A 24,949-nucleotide genomic window follows, 5' to 3' on the forward strand; every position below is an offset into this window, starting at 1 on the left:
TTTCGCCGCAAAAGAAAGTCCGTTTTTGAGGTCGCTGAAAGAAGAAGAGAAGTGGAAAAGTAGCAAAGCCAAACTGAGGTGATTCTTGGAGATCTCGTCCAGCGATGGCGCGACCGAAGCAGACGAAGGGTCTAAAAACTGACGCGTCGGTCGCTGAATTACTTCTAGACAGGAAACTTCAACAGTAATTCTGAATGCGCACAAGGACTGTCGCTGTATTTCTCTTCCCTTAAAAAAATCCTCTATACAACCTTTCACTCTCTGTAAGTCCGTCGCTGTCGCTGTTTTCCACTTTATAATCACCCTCATCATCACTTTGAAATCTATAAAAGTCACTTTCTCTAAACTTATCCATAAAATACGTCCGCTCCTCATTATTTCTAAAACTGTGCGCCGCAGCGAGATCTTTCCATTGCTCGTGTTTCATGTTGTGTTTTTTCCGGAAGCTACAATCGTCACTACTTCGATTAACTTCGGAAAAAATCGGCGAAAATATGGTCAGTCTAGTGTGGGTTGTAGGGCCCCCACCTATCGCAGTCTCTGTTTAAATGTGAAAAACCGAGCCATTTCTAAAGGTCGTCAAATCACGTCTTTAGTGATACAGCGGAGGAGTCAAAAGTCGTCATTAAGGAAACAGGGGGGTCGTCAAATGTCGTCTTCATGGGGGAAAGAGTTAAAGGTTGTATAGAGGATTTTTTTTAAGGGAAGAGAAATACAGCGACAGTCCTTGTGCGCGTTCAGAATTACTGTTGAAGTTTCCTGTCTAGAAGTAATTCAGCGACGCGTCAGTTTTTAGACCCTTCGTCTGCTTCGGTCGCGCCATCGCTGGACGAGATCTCCAAGAATCACCTCAGTTTGGCTTTGCTACTTTTCCACTTCTCTTCTTCTTTCAGCGACCTCAAAAACGGACTTTCTTTTGCGGCGAAATGGTCGTGGATTCTCGTCCGCCGTCGCGACAAACTTTGTGCGAAATGCGAGGAAGCGACAGTTCGAAAATGCCTCTAAGAACCGCTGCGTAAACCACGTAATCCCCGCGCTCCGACGAGTCAGTTATACACTAGGGAGTTTGATTGACAATCTAACAGCCAATAGAAAATGAGGGAGCCTCGTTTTCTATTGGCTGATGTTTATCTGGCCTCAACACGTCCACAGTTGATAGATTTTCGTTCTTTTTTTTTTGGTCATCATAATTACAAAGGCTGCTGCGTCTCTGTAATGGTATTTTAATCTTTCACTGACAATTTGAAACTAAAAAAAAATCCTCCATACAACCTTTAAGTAGATTTATTTTTTGCTCTTGTACTGTAACAAAACGAAGTAGCCTAAGTCGGCCTGGTGTCAGTATCGGCAAATACGCTAAAGTCAAGTATCGTATCGGCACAGAACCCAAAACAATGATATCAGAACAACACTACTAATTACAGATGGCAGCTTTAAAATCTCAATTGGTTTTAATATTAGACACGATCCTGAGTTAAAGTGTAATGTGTGAAAATCCAGTTGTGTTTATTCCGGTCTTTGGTGAAACATTCTTGTGGTGTTTTTATAATGTGAAAACCCGTTCTTCCACAGATCAGCGTCAGTGTCACAGATAAACCAGTTAAACTAAACCTGAACAAAAAGACCTAAGAAGACGTCTTTAAGATTTAACCTTCATTATTTGAGTCCCATTAGTTTGAATTGAGGGATTTCTCCTCCAGGACTAAACCAGGACTAAACCAGGACTAAACCTGAACTAAACCTGAACTAAACCTGAACTAAACTAGAACTATATCAGGACTAAACAACACAAAACAAGCATAAAACCAAGACTAAACCAGCACAAAACCAGGACTAAACCAGCAGAAAACTAGGACTAAACCAGGACTAAACCAGCACAAAACTAGGACTAAACCAGGACTAAACCAGCACAAAACTAGGACTAAACCAGGACTAAACAGCAGAAAAACTAGGACTAAACCAGGACTAAACCAGCACAAAACTAGGACTAAACCAGGACTAAACCAGCACAAAACTAGGACTAAACCAGGACTAAACCAGCACTAAAACTAGGACTAAACCAAAAGGACTAAACCAGCACAAAACTAGGACTAGGACTACTAAACCAGGACTAAACCAGGACTAAACCAGCACAAAACTAGGACTAAACCAGGACTAAACCACCATAAAAGTAGGACTAAACCAGGACTAAACTAGAACTAAACCAGAACAAAACCAGGACTAAACCAGGACTAAACCAGGACTAAACCATCTGAAGTCATTGACCTTCAAGTCCAAGTCAAGTCTCAAATCCTAAAAATAGTGACTCAAGTCCCCCACCTCTACTGTGGTATCAAACTGGTATCGGTATCGGCGATAAAGCCAAGAATCGGTATCAGAACAACACTAAAATCTCGATTGGTTTTAATATTAGACACGACCCCGAGTTCTTCTCTTCGGCGAAACTTTCTTGTAATGTTTAGTAAAGTGTGAAAGCCCGTTCTTCCACAGATCCTTGTTTTTTGGAGAGCTGCTCTTGTGTTCGGCGTCGGCGTCACAAATAAAAACATCCAGATTCTTGAGGCGTGATGCAGCCAGTGTGATTTTAGACTGTCAGGCTGGCGTCACACAGCCCAAACAAACTCCAGAGGCCAACGCAAAAAAACTACTGGACCCGAGTCAAGTACCACACGGCGTAGACACAAGCCCCGGAGCCTCTCCAGGGCTCTTCTGTCCAAATGTAAACAAAGACCCACTTTCAGTTTACGCCGATGACTTTTCACACCACCTCGGTAAACTTCTGCGGCGCCAAAAATCAAGTCACAGCTTTTCTACGGGAAAGATTCAAGATAAACTAGGAATGAGAGAGGACGTGTCGAGGACTGAAGCGGGACTAAAGGCGGGACTGAACCGGGACTGAACCAGGACTGAAACAAGACTAAAGCAGGACTGAAACAGGACTAAAACAGGACTAAAACAGGACTAAAACAGGACTAAAATAGGACTAAGGACTAAAAACAGGACTAAAACAGGACTAAAAGGACTAAAAACAGGACTAAAACAGGACTAAAACAGGACTAAAACAGGACTAAACAGGACTAGAAGGACTAAAAGCAGGACTAAAACCAGGACTAAAGCAGGACAGGACTGAAACCAGGACTAAAACACAGGACTAAAAACAAAGCAGGACTAAAACAGGACTAAAACAGGACTAAAACAGGACTAGGACTAAAAGCAGGACTAAAAACTAGGGACTAAAACAGGACTGAACCAGGACTAAAGGACAGGACTAAAACAGGACTAAAACAAGGGACTGAAACAACAGGACTAAAACAGGACTAAAACTAGGACTAGGAAAGGACTAGGACTAAAATAGGACTAAAACAGGACTGAACCAGAACTGAACCAGGACTGAACCAGGACTAAAGCAGGACTAAAACAGGACTGAACCAGGACTAAAGCAGGACTGAACCAGGACTGAACCAGGACTAAAACAGGTCTAAAACTGGACTAGAATGGGACTGAACCAGGACTCCTCTCTTTCCCGTGTCTCTGTGTCTCTCTCGTGTCTCTTTCCTCTCTCTCTTTCCTGTGTCTCTCTCGTGTCTCTCTCTGTCTCTCTCCTCTCTCTCTCTCTCTCGTGTCTCTCTCTGTGTCTCTCTCTCCTGTCTCTCTCTCTCTCTCTCTGTCTCTCTGTGTCTCTCTCGTGTCTCTCTCTCTCTCTCTCTCTCTTCTCTCCGTGTCTCTCTCTGTGTCTCTCTCTCTTCTCTCTCTCTCTTCTCTCTGTGTCTCTCTTTCCTGTGTCTCTCTCTTCTCTCTCTCTCTTCTCTCTGTGTCTCTCTCGTGTCTCTTTCTGTGTCTCTTTCTCTCTCTCTTTCCTGTGTCTCTCTCTGTGTGTCTCTTTCTCTCTCTCTCTCTGTCTCTCTGTGTCTCTCTCTGTGTCTCTTCTCTCTCTCTCTCTCTGTCTCTCTGTGTCTCTCTCGTGTCTCTTTCTCTCTCTCTCTCTCTCTCTCTGTGTCTCTCGTGTCCCTCTCTCTTTCTGTGTCTCTTCTCTCTCTCTTTCTCTGTGTCTCTCTCTCGTGTCTCTTCTCTCTCTCTCTGTTCTCTGTGTCTCTCTCGTGTCTCTTTCTCTCTCTCTCTCTTCTCTGTGTCTCTCTCTGTCTCTCTCGTGTCTCTTTCTCTCTCTGTCTCTCTGTCTCTCTGTGTCTCTCTCTTTCGTGTCTCTTTCTCTCTCTCTTTCCTGTGTCTCTCTCTCGTGTCTCTTTCTCTCTCTCTCTTCTCTCTCTGTGTCTCTCTCGTGTCTCTTTCTCTCTCTCTCTCTCTCTCTGTGTCTCTCTCTCTCTGTGTCTCTCTCGTGTCTCTTTCTCTCTCTCTTCTCTCTGTGTCTCTCTCGTGTCTCTTTCTCTCTCTCTCTCTTTCTCTGTGTCTCTCTCGTGTCTCTTTCTCTCTTCTCTCTGTCTTCTCCTGTGTCTCTCTCGTGTCTCTTTCCTCTCTCTCTTTCCTGTGTCTCTCTCGTGTCTCTTTCCTCTCTCTTCCTCTCTCTCTGTGTCTCTCTGTGTCTCTCTCGTGTCTCTTTCTCTCTCTCTTTCTCTGTGTCTCTGTGTCTCTCTCTGTGTCTCTCTCTCTCTCTCTCTGTGTCTCTCTCGTGTCTCTCTCGTGTCTCTTTCTCTCTCTCTCTCTCTCTGTGTCTCTCTCTGTGTCTCTCTGTCTCTCTCTCTCTCTCTCTCTGTGTCTCTCTGTGTCTCTCTCGTGTCTCTTTCTCTCTCTCTCTGTTCTCTGTGTCTCTCTCGTGTCTCTGTTCTCTCTCTCTCTTTCTCTGTGTCTCTCTCTCTGTGTCTCTCTCTGTGTCTCTCTCTTTCCTCTCTCTCTCTTTCCTGTGTCTCTCTCGTGTCTCTTTCTCTCTCTCTTTCCTGTGTCTCTCTCGTGTCTCTCTCGTGTCTCTCTCTTTCTCTCTCTCTTTCTCTGTGTCTCTCTGTGTCTCTCTCTCGTGTCTCTTTCCTGTGTCTCTCTTTCTCCTGTGTCTCTCTCGTGTCTCTCTTTCCTCTCTCTCTTTCCTGTGTCTCTCTCTCGTGTCTCTTTCTCTCTCTCTCTTTCCTGTGTCTCTCGTGTCTCTCTTTCTGTGTCTCTCTCGTGCTTTCTCTCTCTCTCTTTCTCTGTTCTCTCTCTCTGTGTCTCTCTCGTGTCTCTTTCCGTGTCTCTCTTCTCTCTGTGTCTCTGTGTCTCTCTCGTGTCTCTTTCTCTCTCTCTTCTCTGTGTCTCTCTCGTGTCTCTTTCTCTCGTGTCTCTCTCTCTCGTGTCTCTCTCTCTCTTCTCTGTGTCTCTCTCGTGTCTCTCTCTGTGTCTCTCTCGTGTCTCTTTCTCTCTCTCTCTTTCCTGTGTCTCTCTCTCGTGTCTCTCTCTTCTCTCTCTCTCTCTGTCTCTCTGTGTCTCTCTCGTGTCTCTTTCCTCTCTCTCTCTCCTGTGTCTCCTGTGTCTCTCTCGTGTCTCTTTCCTCTCTCTCTTTCCTGTGTCTCTCTCGTGTCTCTTTCCTCTCTCTCTTTCCTGTGTCTCTCTCGTGTCTCTTCCTCTCTCTCTTTCCTGTGTCTCTCTCGTGTCTCTTTCCTCTCTCTCTTTCCTGTGTCTCTCCTGTGTCTCTTTCCTCTCTCTCTTCCTGTGTCTCTCTCTCTTTCCTGTGTCTCTCTCGTGTCTCTGCGGCGTTGTCCATTTCGCCCCGCGTCTCTTGTTCAGGAAAAGGCCATAACGTATTACAGAGCCATTGTGTCCACTTAAGTCATCGACGGCAGTAAACTGACCTTCTCCATCCTGGCGTAATGCGTCTCTGCTCGTCTGGCTCTCCCCCCCCCCCCTTCCGTCTGTCTGCACCGCGGCGCAAACATGGCCGCCGCCGTTATCATTATTAATCGTCCCGTCCCCGTAACGCGGTTTGGGAGGTAACTGACGTAAACAAAAACCCCTCTGATGTTCGGAGACTTGAATGAATCACTCCATAATTTTATCTCGACCACTTCACCAGAGACGACAGGTTTTTGAACTTCGCGAAACTTCCTGCTTTGATTTTTTTTTTTTTTTTTTTTTTTTTTTTAAACGGGATCTGCGGTTATGAAAACAAACGGCGTGTGGTCTGGGCCTAGAGATGCTCCGGACGACAACGAGAGAGATTAAACGGCGATACCTGGTTTTTGGACGGGAAATAAAACACGGACATCACTTATACTTGTTTACGCGTTAGTTAATTTCGGTTTTAGTTTATCTGGTTTCCGTCGTTTCATTTTTTACATGACGTTTTGTTGCCGTGTGGCCAAAACAGACGGAAGAAAAATGTTTGTGTGTCATTTAAGAGATGTTATGACTAAAACAAGGACTAAACTAGGACTAAACTAGGACTAAAACAGGACTAAAACAGGACTAAACCAGGACTAAACAATATGACCTTAAAATGTAAGAAGGTGGCATAAAATTTGACCTTCATAATTTGAGTTCCATTAGTTTAAATTGAGGTATTTATCCTCCAGGACTAAACCAGAACTAAACCAGGATTAAACCAGAACAGTATCAGGACTAAACCAGCACAAAACCGAGACTAAACCCAGACTAGGCTAAACCAGGACTAACCCAGAACTAAACCTGGCCTAAACCAGAACTACGTTAGGACTAAGCCAGCACAAAACCAGAACTAAATCAGAACTAAAGCAGAACTAAATCAGAACTAAACCTGAACTAAACCTGGCCTAAACCAGAACTAAACAAGGACTAAACCAGATCTGAACCAGAACCAATCCAGGACTAAACCAAGATTAACCCAAAACTAACCCAGGACTGAAGAACTTGCATTAAATTTACACTGTACAGAATTGATCATCTGTTGTCCCAAGAGTCCTCTTCCACTTTTAAACCAGCACAAAACCAGCACAAAACCAGGACTAAACCAGGACTAAACTGGAACTAAACCAGCACAAAACCAGGACTAAACCAGGAACTAAACTGGAACTGAACCAGCACAAAACCAGGACTAAACCAGAATTATAGCAAGACTAAATCAGGGACTAATCCAGGTCTAAACCTGGTCTAAACCAGGATTAAACCAGGACTAAACCAGGGACTAAACCAGGACTAAACCAGGACTAAACTAGGGACTAAACCAGGACTAAACCAGGACTAAATGAAGGGCTAAACCAGGGACTAACCAGGGGCTAAACTAGGGCTAAACCAGGGACTAATCCAGGACAAAACCAGAATGAAATCAGGACTAAACCAGGACTAAACCAGGACTAAACCGGAACTGAACCAGCATAAAACCAGGACTACAGCAGGACTAAACCAGGAGTAAACCTGGACTAAACCAGGGACTAAACCAGGATTAAACCAGGACTAAACCAGGGACTAATCCAGGGACTAATCCAGGACTACGTCAGGACAAAACCAGAATGAAATCAGGACTAAACCTGAACTATAGCTGGGCTAAACCAAGATCAAACCAGGACTAAACCAGGACTAAACTAAAAGTAAAGCAGGGCCAAATCAGCCCAAAACTGGAACAAAACCGGGACTAAACCTGGACTAACCCATGTCTGAACCACACTACATTTAAGATCACACTTTACAGATTTGCCCTTCTGCATTGAGTCCCATGAGCTTCAATTAAATTATTTCACTTCCAGGCCTAAACCAGGACTAAACCAGGACTAACCCGGGACTAACCCACGTCTGAACCGTCCTACATTAGTTTTACGCTGCACAGATCGGGCCTTGCGAGCCTCGGAGCCGCATTAGTTTGAATCGAGTTAGTCGGTGTGGCGCAGACGTCTCCTCTCTGTCATTGCGAGTGCGTCTGGTCGCTCCAAACGACACAAACTGTTTTTTTTACGACGAAAATTACATCTTAGCCCCAGAACAGACATGTGCAAAAACACTGCCGCGACCTGAGCCTCTATATATAAACTACAGTGTGCGGTTTTGTCGCCATAACGTTTTACGGCGTCTAATTTGAACAGTTTAAGAGATCGGACGTTTAAGATTCGACCTCTGCGAAGGTTCAGGGTTCGTAATGATACACTTAAAAACACCGAGTGATTATTCTGCTGCGGCGGCGGCGGGAGCAGCGGCGGCGGGCGTCTGCAGGTTTCCACGACCAGAAAACGGACGGTTGGAATAATAATGTGAGCGAAAAGGCAACGCGACATTAAAAGTGATAAAAATACTGGAATACAGGATTAAAACAAGGACTAAAACAGGACTAAAACAGGACAAAACCAGGACTAAAAACAGGACTAAAACAGGACTAAAACAGGACTAAACCAGAACTAAAAACAGGACTAAAACAGGATTAAAACAAGGACTAAAACAGGACAAAACTAGGACTAAAAACAGGACTAAACCAGAACTAAAAACAGGACTAAAACAGGATTAAAACAGGACTAAAACAGGACTAAAAACAGGATTAAAACAGGACTAAAACAGGACTAAAACAGGACTAAAACAGGACTAAAACAGGACTAAAAACAGGACTAAAACAGGACTAAAAAACAGGACAAAACCAGGACTAAAAACAGGACTAAAACAGGACTAAATAAAACAGGGCTAAACCAGCATTAAACCAGGATTAAATCAGCATTAAACCAGAGCTAAACCAGGACTAAGTCGGCACTAAAACAGGACCAAAACCAGGAATAAACCAGTACTAAACCAGGGATTAAACCAGGGCTGAACCAGCATTAAACTAGGACTAAAACCAGGACTAAATCAGGACTAAAGTAGGACTAGAACAGAACTAAAGCAGGACTAAAACTAGGAGGACTAAACTAGGACTAAAACAGGACTAAAACAGGACTAATACAGGACTAAACCAGGGTTAAACCAGGACTAAACCAGGACTAAACCAGAACTCAACCAGGACTAAACCGGGACTAAACCAGGACTGAACCGGGACTAAACCAGGACTAAAACAGGAATGAAACCAGGACTGAACCAAGACTAAAACCAGGACTAAACCAGGACTAAACCAGAACTCAATCAGGACTAAACCAGGACTAAACCAGGACTGAACCGGGACTAAACCAGGACTAAAACAGGAATGAAACCAGGACTGAACCAAGACTAAAACCAGGACTAAACCAGGACTAAACCAGTACGGAACCAGGAATAAAACTTGTAGCAAACCTGAACTAAGCCAGTACCAAACCAGGAGTAAATAGGACTATACCAAGACTAAAACTAGGTAAAACCAGAACTAAAACCAGAACTAAACCAATAAGTAATAATAATAATAATAATATGAATGATGAAAAGGCAATCCATCACCAAAACTAAATAAATATTCAAAACTACTCACAGGATTAAACCAAGACTAAACCAAGACTAAACCAGGACTAAACTGGGATTAAACCGGCAATAAAACGGTACTAAACCAGGACTAATCCAAGACTAAACCAAAACTAAGACACGACTAAAACAGGACTAAACTATAATTATAGTACAATTGAAAAGGAAATCCACCATCAAATAAAAAAAAATTAAAAAAAAGTTTGTTAGTGTCCTCAAATCCTTAAAAACATTAAATCCTTTACATGTTTTTTGTTTTCTGCGTAACTGTACACTGTGTTTTTAAACCTTCGTTAGAATCATTTGGATCATTTCAACCCTGGAATTGCAAATCTCTAAAAAAAAAAAAAACTTAAAGTAAAGCACAGACTAATAATAAAGCTTTACTCAAACATGTGTGAATGAAACAAAACTCAAGTCCAGGTCTGTTTTTGATGCGGCAACAACATTTCTAACACGACGAGTAAATTTTGCGTAATTCAACCAGCAAACGTAAGAAGATCTGTTTTTGTTAGAAGCAAATAACAGAGTGTTTATCATTTCCTAGAGTGATCTAACCCGAGTGGGAAACGGAGCTGTGTTTGATTTCAGAAAGTGCTCGAAAATGCTCTGTTTTTTCTGTTCCCCCCCCTGTATTTCGGTGTTAGTCACGACCGCTCCTCTGACCCTCACATCTGTTCGAGTGGGAGCAGAACCGACGAAACTGTGACTTAAATCCGCTCTGATTTTGGTCATCGCATTATCAGAACCTATTTTTATTTCCCCTCTCTCCCCCTCCGCCGTGCGTAACGTAATGAGGCCGCGCTTTTGTCAAATTGTTAACAAACGATGGGAAAAAAAACACACGGATTTGAAGGTGGTCGCGGTGTTCTTTAGAGCTGGAGTGTTAAAATATCATCGACGGAACAAAATGATAATTGTTGCTGTTGGGGTTTGGATAAAGGTAACGTGAAAATGGGGAAGAAATTGAAAGAAATGTTCCTTTTTGAGTTGACTTGTGAACTTTACCTTTGAGCTTTTGCACTTACCGCCTAAAATATCACTACTATTAGAGCTAGAAATCTAAAATAAATCTTGACTTTTTTTACTTATTATTCTGATTTGTCTTCTTTGTATTTTTATTTGTCTTTTTTTCGTATTCATCTTCTTCACGTTAGTCTTCTTCGTGTTTATCGTGTTCTTCTTCGTTCTCTTCTTCTTCGTGTTCTTCGTGTTTATCGTTCTTCTTCGTTCTCTTCTTCGTGTTTATCGTGTTCTTCTTCGTTCTCTTCTTCGTGTTTATCGTGTTCTTCTTCGTTCTCTCTTCTTCGTGTTTATCGTGTTCTTCTTTGTTCTTCTTCTTCTTCGTGTTTATCGTGTTCTTCTTCGTTCTTCTTCTTCTTCTTCGTGTTTATCGTGTTCTTCTTCGTTTTCTTCTTCGTGTTTATCGTTCTTCTCTCTTCGTTTTCGTCTTCTTTCTTCTTCGTTTCTTCGTGTTATCGTGTCTCTTTTTTCTCTTCGTGTTTATCTTCGTTCTTCTTCGTCTTCTTCGTGTTTATCGTCTCCTTCTTCGTTCTCTTCTTCGTGTTTATCGTCTCCTTCTTCGTTCTCTTCTTCGTGTTTATCGTGTTCTTCTTCGTCGTCGTCTTCGTGTTTATCGTGTTCTTCTTCGTCGTCGTCTTCGTGTTTATCGTGTTCTTCGTTCTCTTCTTCGTGTTTATCGTCTCCTTCTTCGTTCTCTTCTTCGTGTTTATCGTGTTCTTCGTCGTCTCTTCTTCGTGTTTATCCTGTTCTTCTTCGTTCTCTTCTTCGTGTTTATCGTGTTCTTCTTCGTTCTCTTCTTCATGTTTATCGTCTCCTTCTTCGTTCTCTTCTTCGTGTTTATCGTGTTCTTCGTTTTCTTCTTCATGTTTATCGTCTCCTTCTTTGTCGTATTCTTCCTGTTTATCGTCTCCTTCTTCGTTTTCTTCTTCATGTTTATCGTCTCCTTCTTCGTTCTCTTCTTCGAGTTTATCGTGTTCTTCTTCGTCGTCTTCTTCGTGTTTATCGTGTTCTTCTTCGTTCTCTTCTTCGTGTTTATCGTCTCCTTCTTCGTTCTCTTCTTCGTGTTTATCGTCTCCTTCTTCGTTCTCTTCTTCGTGTTTATCATGTTCTTCTTCATCGTCTTCTTCGTGTTTATCGTGTTCTTCGTTCTCTTCTTCATGTTTATCATGTTCTTCTTCATCGTCTTCTTCGTGTTTATCGTGTTCTTCTTCATCGTCTTCTTCGTGTTTATCGTGTTCTTCTTCGTTCTCTTCTTCGTGTTTATCGTGTTCTTCTTCGTTCTCTTCTTCGTGTTTATCGTGTTCTTCGTCGTCTTCTTCGTGTTTATCGTGTTCTTCGTCGTCTTCTTCATGCTTATCGTGTTCTTCTTCGTCGTCGTCTTCGTGTTTATCGTGTTCTTCTTCGTTCTCTTCTTCGTGTTTATCGTGTTCTTCTTCGTTCTCTTCTTCGTGTTTATCATGTTCTTCTTCGTCTCTTCTTCGTGTTTATCGTGTTCTTCTTCGTTCTCTTCTTCGTGTTTATCATGTTCTTCTTCATCGTCTTCTTCGTGTTTATCGTGTTCTTCTTCGTTCTCTTCTTCGTGTTTATCGTCTCCTTCTTCGTTCTCTTCTTCGTGTTTATCGTGTTCTTCTTCGTTCTCTTCTTCGTGTTTATCGTGTTCTTCTTCGTTCTCTTCTTCGTATTTATCGTGTTCTTCGTCGTCTTCTTCGTGTTTATCGTCTCCTTCTTCGTTCTCTTCTTCGTGTTTATCGTGTTCTTCTTCGTTCTCTTCTTCGTGTTTATCGTGCTTCTTCGTTCTCTTCTTCGTGTTTTATGTTTCTTCGTTCTTCTTTCGTGTTTATCGTCTCCTTCGTTCTCTTCTTCGTGTTTATCGTCTCTTCTTCGTTCTCTTCTTCGTGTTTATCGTGTTCTTCTTCGTTCTCTTCTTCGTGTTTATCGTCTTCTTCTCTTCGTTCTCTTCTTCGTGTTTATCGTCTCTCTTCGTTCTCTTCTTCGTGTTTATCATGTTCTTCTTCATCGTCTTCTTCGTGTTTATCGTGTTCTTCGTTCTCTTCTTCGTGTTTATCATGTTCTTCTTCATCGTCTTCTTCGTGTTTATCGTGTTCTTCGTCGTCTTCTTCGTGTTTATCGTCTCCTTCGTTCTCTTCTTCGTGTTTATCATGTTCTTCTTCTTCATCGTCTTCTTCGTGTTTATCGTGTTCTTCGTTCTCTTCTTCGTGTTTATCGTGTTCTTCTTCGTCGTCTTCTTCGTGTTTATCGTCTCCTTCTTCGTTCTCTTCTTCGTGTTTATCGTGTTCTTCTTCGTTCTCTTCTTCGTGTTTATCGTGTTCTTCTTCGTCGTCTTCTTCGTGTTTATCGTCTCCTTCTTCGTTCTCTTCTTCGTGTTTATCGTGTTCTTCTTCGTCTCTCTTCGTGTTTATTGTCTCCTTCTTCTTCGTCTTCTTCGTGTTTATCGTCTTCTTCGTTCTCTTCTTCGTGTTTATCGTGTTTCTTCTTCATGTTTTCGTCTTCTTCTTCGTGTTCTTCGTGTTTATCGTCTCTTCGTTCTCTTCTTCGTGTTTATCGTGTTCTTCTTCGTCGTCTTCTTCGTGTTTATTGTCTCCTTCTTCGTCGTCTTCTTCGTGTTTATCGTTCTTCTTCGTTCTCTTCTTCGTGTTTATCGTGTTCTTCTTCTCGTCGTCTTTCGTGTTTATCGTGTTCTTCTTCGTTCTCTTCTTCGTGTTTTATCGTCTTCTTCTTCGTTCTCTTCTTCGTGTTTATCGTGTTCTTCTTCGTTCTCTTCTTCATCGTTTTCATCTCTTCTTCGTTCTCTTCTTCTGTTTATCGTGTTCTTCTTCGTCGTCTTCTTCGTGTTTATTGTCTACTTCTTCGTCGTCTTCTTCGTGTTTATCGTCTCTTCTTCGTTCTCTTCTTCGTGCTTATCGTGTTCTTCTTCTCGTCTTCGTGTTTATCGTGTTCTTCTTCGTTCTCTCTTCGTGTTTATCGTGTTCTTCTCTCTTCGTTCTCTTCTTCGTGTTTATCGTCTTCTTCGTTCTCTTCTTCGTGTTTATCGTGTTCTTCTTCTTCTCTTCGTGTTTATCGTCTCCTTCTTCTTCTTCTTCGTGTTATCGTGTTCTTCTTCGTTCTCTTCTTCGTGTTTATCGTGTTCTTCTTCGTTCTCTTCTTCGTGTTTATCGTGTTCTCTTCTTCGTCTTCTTCGTTTATCGTTCTTCTTCTGTTTATCGTGTCTCTTCGTTCTCTTCTTCGTGTTTATCTTCGTTCTTCTTCGTGTTTATCGTGTTCTTCTTCGTTCTCTTCTTCGTGTTTATCGTGTTCTTCTTCGTCCTCTTCTTCGTGTTTATCGTGTTCTTCTTCGTGTTTATCGTGTTCTTCTTCGTTCTCTTCTTCGTGTTTATCGTGTTCTTCTTCGTTCTCTTCTTCGTGTTTATCGTGTTCTTCTTCGTTCTCTTCTTCGTGTTTATCGTCTCCTTCTTCGTTCTCTTCTTCGTGTTTATCGTCTCCTTCGTTCTCTTCTTCGTGTTTATCATGTTCTTCTTCGTTCTCTTCTTCGTGTTTATCGTGTTCTTCTTCGTCGTCTTCTTCGTGTTTATCGTGTTCTTCTTCGTTCTCTTCTTCGTGTTTATCGTGTTCTTCTTCATTGTCTTTTTCGTGTTTATCGGCTTCATCTTCGCCGTGTTCAAACCGAATGCATCTGGCATGAACAAGGTGAATTATTTACACGTTGACCTTACGTAAAGGCTCGTTGACGCGGGAAATAAAGTTCTGCAGCTCGAATAGGCGAAATGAGTGGTGTGAATTTGCGAAACTGGCGTTGACGTTTGAATTCCCAAATGGGAGGGACTCACGAAATTCACCAAAGTTGAAAATTTTGAACTTTCTGCGAATATTTGTGTTGTGTCAACCAATCAGGGGCCGTGTTCTGATAGTCACGTATATGGATGATAGACTCACTGTTGCCGTGGGAAACGAGACGATATTATACGATACCAGCATGAGCCAGAAGAAAGACCGAAATAAACTCCACAGAGCAGGACCTACACCAGACTCTGCTCAACCTCCTTTATTCTGGTCCTGGTCTCAGTCCTGGTCCCGGGCTCAGTCGTGGTCCTAGTTCCGGTCTGGTCCCCGGGCTCAGTCCTGGTCTGCGATGCTGGACTTTTACCATCACAAAACTAGGACTAAACCAGTAAAAAACTAGGACTAGACTAAACCAGTGAAAAACTAGGACTAAACTAGGACTAAACCAGCACAAAACTAGGACTAAACCAGCAAAAAACTAGGACTAAACCAGCAAAAAACTAGGACTAAACCAGCACAAAACTAGGACTAAACAAATAAAAAACTAGGACTAAACCAGCACAAAACTAGGACTAAACCAGCACAAAACTAGGACTAAACCAGGACTAAACCAGGACTAAACCAGAACTGAATCAGGACTAAAACAGGACTAAAACTTGACTAAACTGATCTCAGTCCCGAGCTGGTCCAGGTCTTAGTCCTGGTCTTAGTCCCAGTCTTAGTCCCAATCTGTTCCCGGTCTCAGCCTCGGTCTCAGTCCTGGTCTGGTCCAAGTCCGCCATTTTTCCAAATGAAACCAGATGCAGAGGAAACCGCGCAGCCGCAGTTGATCCGTCTGAAATGAATAGAGCGGATTTACTCGCGCAACCAAATTCCCAAACTCGAGCGACCTGGAAGCACGAACGAAGCAAATGACTCAAAAAAGTTAAGCGGCAAAGTAGGAGCGTTTGACACGATTTATTCACGCCAGACGCTTTTGGTCTGAACACGGCTTTACAGTCGTCTTCTTTGTGTTCTTCATCGTCTTCATCGTCTTCTTCTTCTTTGTCGTCTTCTTCATCTTTTTCTTCATATTCATCTTTTTCTTCTTTGTCTTTTTCTTCTTCTTCGTCATATTCGTCTTCTCATTATTCTTATTTAATTATTATTACAAATATCAATATTAAAACAAATTTAGTATTGTATTCCCTACAACTCTCCAACAACTCGCTCTTATGTAGCAGATAATACTCCCTACAACTCTCCAACAACTCGCTCTTATGTAGCAGATAATACTCCCTACAACTCTCCAACAACTCGCTCTTATGTAGCAGATAATACTCCCTACAACTCTCCAACAACTCGCTCTTATGTAGCAGATAATACTCCCTACAACTCTCCAACAACTCGCTCTTATGTAGCAGATAATACTCCCTACAACTGTACAACAACTCGCTCTTATGTAGCAGATAATACTCCCTACAACTGTACAACAACTCACCCTTATGTAACAGATAATACTCCCTACAACTGTACAACAACTCCCTTATGTAACAGATAATACTCCCTACAACTGTACAACAACTCACCCTTATGTACAGATAATACTCCCTTACAACTGTACAACAACTCACCCTTATGTGACAGATAATACTCCCTACAACTGTACAACAACTCACCCTTATGTGACAGATAATACTCCCTACAACTGTACAACAACTCACCCTTATGTAACAGATAATACTCCCTACAACTGTACAACAACTCACCCTTATGTAACAGATAATACTCCCTACAACTGTACAACAACTCACCCTTATGTCACAGATAATACTCCCTACAACTGTACAACAACTCACCCTTATGTAACAGATAATACTCCCTACAACTGTACAACTCTCCCTTATGTAACAGATAATACTCCCTACAACTGTACAACAACTCACCCTTATGTAACAGATAATAATCATTTTAATCATATTTTTAAGACGGTAAAAATCAGATACTGCGCTTTTTTTCTGCACACAGCCTCTTAAATTCTTCCAGCTCTCCTTCCTTCTGAAGTTCTTCTAAGTTTATTTTGACGTCTGAAATGAGCGTCGGTTCTTGGCGTTGTCTCTCCGTTTTCCGTACGTGCGCCGCGTCTGTGTTTGGTTTTAAAAGCGGCTGAAGTGTCCCTGGCCTCGCCGCGGGAGCACGGCCATTTCCTGGTGCCACTGTCTGCATGAGGTCATCGCTCTCATTAAACCTCATTCATCTTCACCCAAACACATTAAAAACACTCAACGCTTTAAGATAGTTCCTCCCTCTCTCTCTCTCTCTCTGGTCTACCCCCAATAAGGGCCCGACACACCACAGACCCGGGGGCCCTCGGGTGCTGCAGGGGCCAGACCACAGACGACGCAGGGGGTCCCCCGCGGGTGCCCCAAATACTGGAAATACTTAAGCGAGGGGAGACGCTGACAAATCGCCGGACGGTTTAAAGATGAAAAATTGGGACTGTTGTCATAGCGATGAATAATTTAACACCAAAAATCGTGCGTTTCGATTGGTGAAAAGTTTAGCAAAATGTCGCCTGAAAAAGGAAGCGTAATCGAGGCTTTTGAAAAAAAAAAAAACGTAGAGCTTGTCAAATTAATTTCACATGCACACTAAAATCTTAAAAATTGATCTGATTTCTGGAATTTTAAAAGGATTTAAATCACATGCAAATTGCGAAAAAAAAAAAAAAAAAAAAGTGTGATGTACGTTATCAGAGGGGGCCATGATAAAAAAAAAAAAAATAATAAAATAAAATTTGGCATTTACGTGGTATTTATTTATTTTTTTTTATTTATTATTATTTTTTTTTTTAAATGTATAATTTGTCAAGTTTGAGGGATTGGATACCCAGCACATCAACAAACAAGACAGACATAACTAAATATAAAACTAGCACGCATACAAAGAAAAATGAATAATAAATAAATAAATAAAATAAAATAAAAATAATAAAAAAAAAAAAAAATAATTTTCAAAATAATTTTATAACTGAAAATCTGATTCCCATCTAATTTTTTTTTTTGAGCGTCGTTAGAAAAATGTCACTTATACACTTTTCTATAAATAAATAATAAACTACAGCTATTAAAACAACAATAACATAAAATGGTTTGTTCTTTTTGATAGCTTTAACTGAGCATTTTTACTTTTTTTTTCTTTGCTTATTTATTTTTTGCTCTCGTGTTTTATTGTAATGCCGTAGTTCCCAAATTTCTTTTTTGCCTTACCCCCAAAGCATCGCCTCACACTGTAGACTTCCCGTCTTTCTTCAGATTTATCATTTTATATTCTTGATTTAATTATATTTATGTCAGAATTGTCCCACTGAAACATTGTTAAGCAAGTGACACAAATTCCATCTTTCTTTTAAATCTGAAATCTTCCAAGTCCAAGTAATTTCTCTTGTGGATCAATAACGTTTGTCCAGATCTTACGTTAATTTCATACAAACTACATATATATATATTTTCATACAGTTTGTACCATGTGTATTTCTGTGTTCAGTTTTCAGCTGTTTTGCAAGTTGCAGTAATTATTTAGAAATCAAAATACGAGAGAAAATACCGTACTGCCAAACCAAACTCTTATTACTGTCCAGTCAAAACATGGTGGACAAAATGTTTTAATTGTGCTGCATTTAATAATAATTTAATAACTTTTGTGTATTTTTGCTTTGTTGTTGTGTTGCAGGCTGTTACCCCTGCCCCGGCCCCAGTCTGAACCCCATCGCTCTGGGGAGTCGCTGGCTCGCCTACGCCGAGAACAAGGTACTGTCAGAAAATTAAAATTAAAACTAAAATTGAAGCAACACATTTTAATTGGCTTAACTGATTAAAAAATAAAAAAAAAAAATAAAATAAAAAATAAATAAAAATAAAAAAATAAAAAATAAATAAATAAATAAAAAATAAAAATAAATAAGAGAGAAAGAAAGAAGTAAAAATAAAATCCTTGCATTTTTAAGTTATGCTGTAAACAAGAGGAAAGACAGTATAATTTTATAATCTACACAATTAACATTTATATAAGCAAGTCTATAATTTATAATATAATTAGTTTAAATTACATTTTAATACAACAGTTGAAACGGTTGAAAATTCTTGTACGCAATTTATTAATTTATTTTTTTCTTTCATATTTCTGAGCAAAATCCATGTTGTCCCAGTACAGATATATTGGATAAACAGCTCTCGAGGTCAAAATAATTCTGCTTTCTGCATCTAATTATAAAGTATTATATTGTCCAGTAATGAGGTAGTGCGCGTTAGCATGCTAGTTAACTTTACCATCACCCCACAAATCGTCTTTTGCCTCTTTTAAGTTGTGAAAAATGCTTCTAAACTCATCATGGTGAATAATTAGAATGTTCAACTTTGGACCACTGCAAACTGTTTACAATGAACTAATTCTGTTTTAAACATTTTTAAAACTGCACTGTGTAACTTTTTGTTTGGGGATCTGTCTCCTGCTTGTTTCTATGGATACGTCATTGCTCTGCCCGGAACGTTCCACCTGTAATTTATTTAATTCCAGGTGGTTTTATAGCTCAAAAACACCTCGAAAAACATTAATTCTGACTCTGAGCTGGTCGCCTCTCCACAGATCTAACCCGTCATCTTATCTAATTTGGTCTCCACGAAGATAGAATGGTTTAATGCCATACTGTGAAACATTCCAGAAAGCGAAGCGATAACATCTCCACGTAGAAAAGCATTTTAATGGACGCAAAAATCCAGGAAAGTTCCACGACGCACCTTTTAAAACGGTGAAAATCAGGCGCAGCGTCTTCAGTCGGTGATCGTTTTTAGTGGCCAATTAAACGATTAAAACAACAGTATGGAATCTGTAGCTTAGCCCGTTCTTACTTGCATACTAAGCAGTTAATTCCAAAAAGCTCTGCAAAACAATTGGAAGAAGAGGCTGGGAGTAAACAAATTTCCTGTTATTGGAGGAGTCCCTTATCTTTAAATGGACATATTTACAATCTCCTAAAACGCATCGTGTGTGTGTGTGTGTGTGTGTGTGTGCGATCTGTCTGGATAAACAGCTCATTTCTCTGAGAGTCTATCCACTACAGATGAGAGCGTCTCGAAAATAAAAGCCCCAGACTCCTCATAATGGAATTTTTAAGTATTTACCAAACCTTTACAATACAATTTAATACACAATTTGGGCATGGCTCACTGCGGTAATTGGCAGATGGGTCCACTATGCCGTTCTTAAAGTTATAGCATGATTTCTCAAGCTAATTCAAGTGTTTTGGGTGGACATTGTGATTTTCTACTCAGGGCTGAACACACTGTGCTTTCTGTGACTAAGTTTGTACTGAAATATGTTTTTTTTTTTTTTTAAATCATGTAAGATATGATTTTATTTATTTATTTATTTATTTTTTTGCAGTTGATACGATCTCATCAGTCCAGAGGCGGCGCGTGTGGTGACAACGCGCAGTCCTACACGGCCACGGTCATCAACGCCGCTAAGGTAAGTGTGGGGTTAGTTAATGAACATGTGATAATGCGGTAATTGCCATGATATTTGAACTACATAAGGCATAATTGACTCTCGTGAGCTCTAACGCCCCGGCGTACGCTGGCTGCAGGTGCGGTGCGAGGCGACGTGTGGTCGTAGATCATGATTATAGGTCATAGGTCGTGATAGTAAGTCGTAGGTCGCGATCGTAAGTCGTAGGTCGCGATCGTAAGTCGTAGGTCGCGATCGTAAGTCGTAGGTTGCAATCGTAAGTTGTAGGTCGCGATCGTATGTCGTAGGTCGCGATCGTAAATTGTAGGTCGCGATCGTAAGTCGTAGGTCGCGATCGTAAATTGTAGGTCGCGATCATCGTAAGTCGTAAGTAGGTCGCGATCGTAGTGATCGTAAGTAGTAGGTCGCTATCATAAGTCGTAGGTCGCGATCGTAAGTCGTAGGTCGCGATCATAAGTCGTTGGTCGAGATCGTATGTCGTAGGTCGCGATCGTAAGTTGTAGGTCGCGATCGTAAGTTGTAGATCATGATTGTAGGTCATAGGTCGCGATCGTAAGTCGTAGGTCGCGATCGTAAGTCGTAGGTCGCTATCATAAGTTGTAGGTCGTGATCGTATGTCGTAGGTCGCGATCGTAAATTGTAGGTCGCGATCGTAAGTCGTAGGTCGCGATCGTAAGTCGTAGGTCGCGATCGTAAGTCGTAGGTCGCGATCGTAAGTCGTAGGTCGCGATCGTAAGTCGTAGGTCGCGATCGTAAGTCGTAGGTCGCGATCGTAAGTCGTAGGTCGCGATCGTAAGTCGTAGGTCGCTATCATAAGTCGTAGGTCGCTATCGTAAGTCGTAGGTCGCGATCATAAGTCGTAGGTCGCGATTGTAAGTCGTAGGTCGCGATCGTAAGTCGTAGGTCGCGATCGTATGTCGTAGGTCGCGATCGTAAGTCGTTGGTCGCGATCGTATGTCGTTGGCCGCGATCGTATGTCGTAGGTCGCGATCGTATGTCGTTGGCCGCGATCGTATGTTGTAGGTCGCGATCGTATGTCGTAGGTCGCGATCATAAGTCGTTGGTCGAAATCGTAAGTAGTAGGTCGCGATCATAAGTCGTTGGTCGAGATCGTATGTCGTAGGTCGCGATCGTAAGTTGTAGATCATGATTGTAGGTCATAGGTTGTGATCATAAGTCGTAGATCGCGATCATAGGTCAAGATCGTAGGTTGTAGGTCGCAATGGAAAGTCGTAGGTCGTGATTGTAAGTCGTTGGTTGTAATCGTAAGTTGTAGATCGTGATCGTAGGTTGTAGGTCGAGGTCGTAAGTCGTAGGTCGCAGTCGTAAGTTGTAGGTCTCGATTGTAAGTAGTAGGTCGTGATTGTAAGTAGTAGGACGAGAGCGTAGGGTGTAAGCCGCAATCCTAAATCATAAGTTGCAATCGTAGGTCACAAGAATATCAGACCTGTTTGAAGTCCAGTCGCCTCTGGTGAGGGTTTCACTCTGTTGGAGTAGCTCCACAAGCTGTGAACTTTTAAACCCTGTGATTTTCGTTGTACAGTTTGAGCTGAAGCTGAGTGAAATTGTTGAAAATATCGCACATTGTATGTCCAGCATTAGAAAGTCATTAAACTCGGTAGCGCCCTGCCACACTGACCTCGGTGCAGGTACAGGTACAAGTGTAAGTGTGGTGGGGCACTGACCTGCTCAAAGAATCTGCAAGAAATCTGTCTTTGCCGGACACTGCAGCGGTCTCTGATATCAAACTGACAAAAATCACATGAGAAAACGGGAAATGAGACACACAGAACTGACAGATCTGGTGTATTTTTAGAATAAAACATTCCTGCACACTCCTGGTAGTTCACAAATGTAGTTACCCATTCAAGATCAAGAAAGTCGTATACGAAAGCACAAGAAAATATTGTCTGAAAGCTCAAGAAAATCGTCGTAGTGAGAGATGCCGCTGTTGTTTCAGAAAGGCTTCTTGTACACAATCTATCGCGTGAACTCCCGACCAGAGCGTGAATTCCCTTGAAGACGTTGTCTCTGGAGCGCAGTTTCCACACTCACTGTGACCGCACAGCAGCAGACACCGCAGTCTGTGGGGCACAAGTCACAGTAAAACTGCACCGAACCCAAACCGCACCTGCAGTCAGTGAACACCAGGGGTAAACCGTGTTGTGATGTTATGAAGTGGTAGTTTTGCATCTTTCAAGATATTAGCACAACAATCTCACAACCAGTACATTTATAACTATTACTTCTGCTGCTTATTTAAATTATAATTTTTGTGGCAGTTATTTTACATGTAAAGACCTCAGTTGTTGTTGTTGTTGTTTTGTTTTTTACCTTTTTTTTTTTCATGTTAATGGATAAAATAAATACATTTTGACTGGAAGAGAGATCCTAAAATAAAGCACATGTCTTAAGCTTAAATCTGGACTGAACGTGTTTGTGAAGGGCAGATGGAGCCGTGTGTAGAAACATGGAGTCATAGTATTTGCGGTCACAACATTCACCAGGCCTGGAGCTGGGGCACTAAAATAAAACTCCATCAGAGCTGTAATCACTCGTGCAGAAGCCTTGTGTTTCTGAGAGAGACTCCAGATCTGAGGCCGTGAATGAGAACACACTGACCCTCGTGGAGCCGTCTTGGGGACTCTGGGGCTCACACCTCATCAGAGTCCAGATCTTTAGTCAGACTGGACTGTGTCTGGTCTGATACACTGTCAGTCCATTAGGAGCTGTTTACTGAGGGACAGAGGAGTGTTTTCTTACTGGCTGCTGTCGCTGAGGTGAGAGGATCAGGAGCTAATGGTGTGTACATGACTATCAGCGGTCAGTGCTAACAGGTTAGCCACACGCTCGCCCCCGGAGCTCGGGGTATTGATATGCAGACAGGCAGTCTGCTGCGCGCCTCCAGAGCCATATATCTGTATGTGTGTGACAGGGTATCTCCTGCTGTGGCGCGACGCCCCGGCTCTGAGCCCTCAGACACAGGGCATTAAGAGTAATGGACCAGCACAGATAAAACACAGTCTCCAATGGCACCGCTCGGCGAGGGGAGGGCATCAGGCGCGTGCCCATCTGCTCCACGCTCATTTACAAAACCTTATGTGGATCCTACTAAAAGTGTCATAGGGACAAAACTCACTTTTCTACAAACTCTCTCACTCCTCATCTCTCTGAGCTCACATCTTCTTCTGTCTCGTCTCTGACCGTCCTGATGCTCAAAGTTCAGACATTTTGGACCGGAGCACATTTTCATCTCGTTTTAGTCTTTTTATAGATCACAAGGTTTGTGCTCTAGTCCTGCTCTGGGCTTTTCTTCTCACATAAATCATGCTGAGATCTGTTTAGATGGTGACAGGGCTCCTCACAGCTCTTCACATCTCCTCACAGCTCCTCAGACTCCTCACATCTCCTCACAGCTCCTCAGACCCCTCACGGTTTCTCAGACTCTTCACAGCTCCCCAGACTCCTCATAGTTTTTCATAGCTCCTCACAGCTTCAGACTCCTCACAGCTCCTCACAGCTCCTCAAACTCCTCACAGCTCCTCACAGCTCCTCACAGCTCCTCACAGCTCCTCAGACTCCTCAGACTCCTCACACCTCCTCACAGCTCCTCACAGCTCCTCAGACTCCTCACAGCTCCTCACATCTCCTCACAACTCCTCACAGCTCCTCACAGCTCCTCACAACTCCTCAGATTCCTCATAGCTCCTCACAGTTCCTCAGACTCCTCACAACTCCTCAGATTCCTCACAGCTCCTCACAGCTCCTCTTAGCTCCTCACAGCTCCTCAGACTCCTCAAACTCCTCACAACTCCTCAGATTCCTCACAGCTCCTCACAGCTCCTCACAGCTCCTCACACAGCTCCTCACACTCCACTCCTCACAGCTCCTCACAGCTCCTCACAGCTCCTCAGACTCCTCACAGCTCCTCACAGCTCCTCACAGCTCCTCACAGCTCCTCTCCTCACAGCTCCTCACAGCTCCTCACAGCTCCTCACAGCTCCTCACAGCTCCTCACAGCTCCTCACAGCTCCTCACAGCTCCTCACAGCTCCTCACAGCTCCTCACAGCTCCTCACAGCTCCTCACAGCTCCTCACGACTCCTCACAGCTCCTCACAGCTCCTCACAGCTCCTCTTAGCTCCTCAGATTCCTCACAGTTCCTCAGACTCCTCACAGCTCCTCACAGCTCCTCTTAGCTCCTCAGCTCCTCACAGCTCCTCACATCTCCTCACAGCTCCTCTTAGCTCCTCACAGCTCCTCACAGCTCCTCACAGCTCCTCACAGCTCCTCACACGCTCCTCACAGCTCCTCTCCTCACAGCTCCTCACACCTCCTCACAGCTCCTCACAGCTCCTCACAACTCCTCAGATTCCTCACAGCTCCTCACAGCTCCTCACAGCTCCTCACAGCTCCTCTCCTCACAGCTCCTCACACCTCCTCACATCTCCTCACAGCTCCTCACAGCTCCTCACAGCTCCTCACAGCTCCTCACAGCTCCTCACAGCTCCTCAGCTCTTTAGCTCCTCAGTTCCTCTCTCCTGCAGAGCTCCATCGATTGGTTTGGACTCTCCTAAGAAGTGCACAACTGCAGTGATTACAAAACACATTAGTGTTGATCAATTAGGAGCAAACGCCTGTCTTAATAATTGATGCGCGTGTGGCACTTTACACAGGCGCTGCTCAGACGGGAGAGTGTAGAGACAGAGCGGCGCGTGCTATTGACCAGGCTGAATGCGTGATTAGGCTCCGGGGCCCCTTTGGCGCTGGCCTCACAGACACTCACTCCATTAGGCCAAGACACAAAGAGACGCGCACAGACACAGAGACACTGAGAGACACTGAGAGACACTGAGGAGGTGAGATAGACTCCACTTAAGCAGCACTATCCTGTTCCACCAGAGCAGAGGTGTGTTTGAGCCAGACACCCACACGGCCACCGCTACACACACACACACACACACACACACACACACACACACACACACACACACACACACACACACACACACAGCATACACACACTGAAGACACACAAGAGACAGAGCTGATCACACACACACACACACACAAAAACACACACACATACACACAAAACACACACACATACACACACTGAAGACACACTAGAGACAGAGCTGATCACACACACACAACACACACATACACACACACACACACACACACACACACTGTACCAGTGGACAGAGAGGGGGACACAGCGGAGCCTCTTCAGGGCAACACATCCTCACATACACACATAACACACACTCACACACATAACACACACTCACACACATAACACACACTCACACACATAACACACA

The 24,949-nt window shown here is 42.8% G+C and overlaps 1 protein-coding gene across 1 annotated transcript in view; it reads left to right on the forward strand.

Annotated features, from left to right (window-relative positions):
* bcas3 (BCAS3 microtubule associated cell migration factor) overlaps positions 1-24,949 on the forward strand; it is a 988,864-nt gene that overhangs the window by 107,771 nt on the left and 856,144 nt on the right. Inside the window, exons 10-11 of the mRNA XM_055166948.1 lie at positions 17,830-17,906; positions 19,540-19,623. Of these exons, the coding sequence (XP_055022923.1) occupies positions 17,830-17,906; positions 19,540-19,623 (161 nt within the window). The remainder of the gene's footprint in view (positions 1-17,829; positions 17,907-19,539; positions 19,624-24,949) is intronic.

The sequence above is a fragment of the Boleophthalmus pectinirostris genome, unplaced genomic scaffold, assembly GCF_026225935.1.
Source record: "Boleophthalmus pectinirostris isolate CB_2022bp ecotype Guang Dong unplaced genomic scaffold, ASM2622593v1 HiC_scaffold_9, whole genome shotgun sequence".
Taxonomy (NCBI): domain Eukaryota; kingdom Metazoa; phylum Chordata; class Actinopteri; order Gobiiformes; family Gobiidae; genus Boleophthalmus; species Boleophthalmus pectinirostris.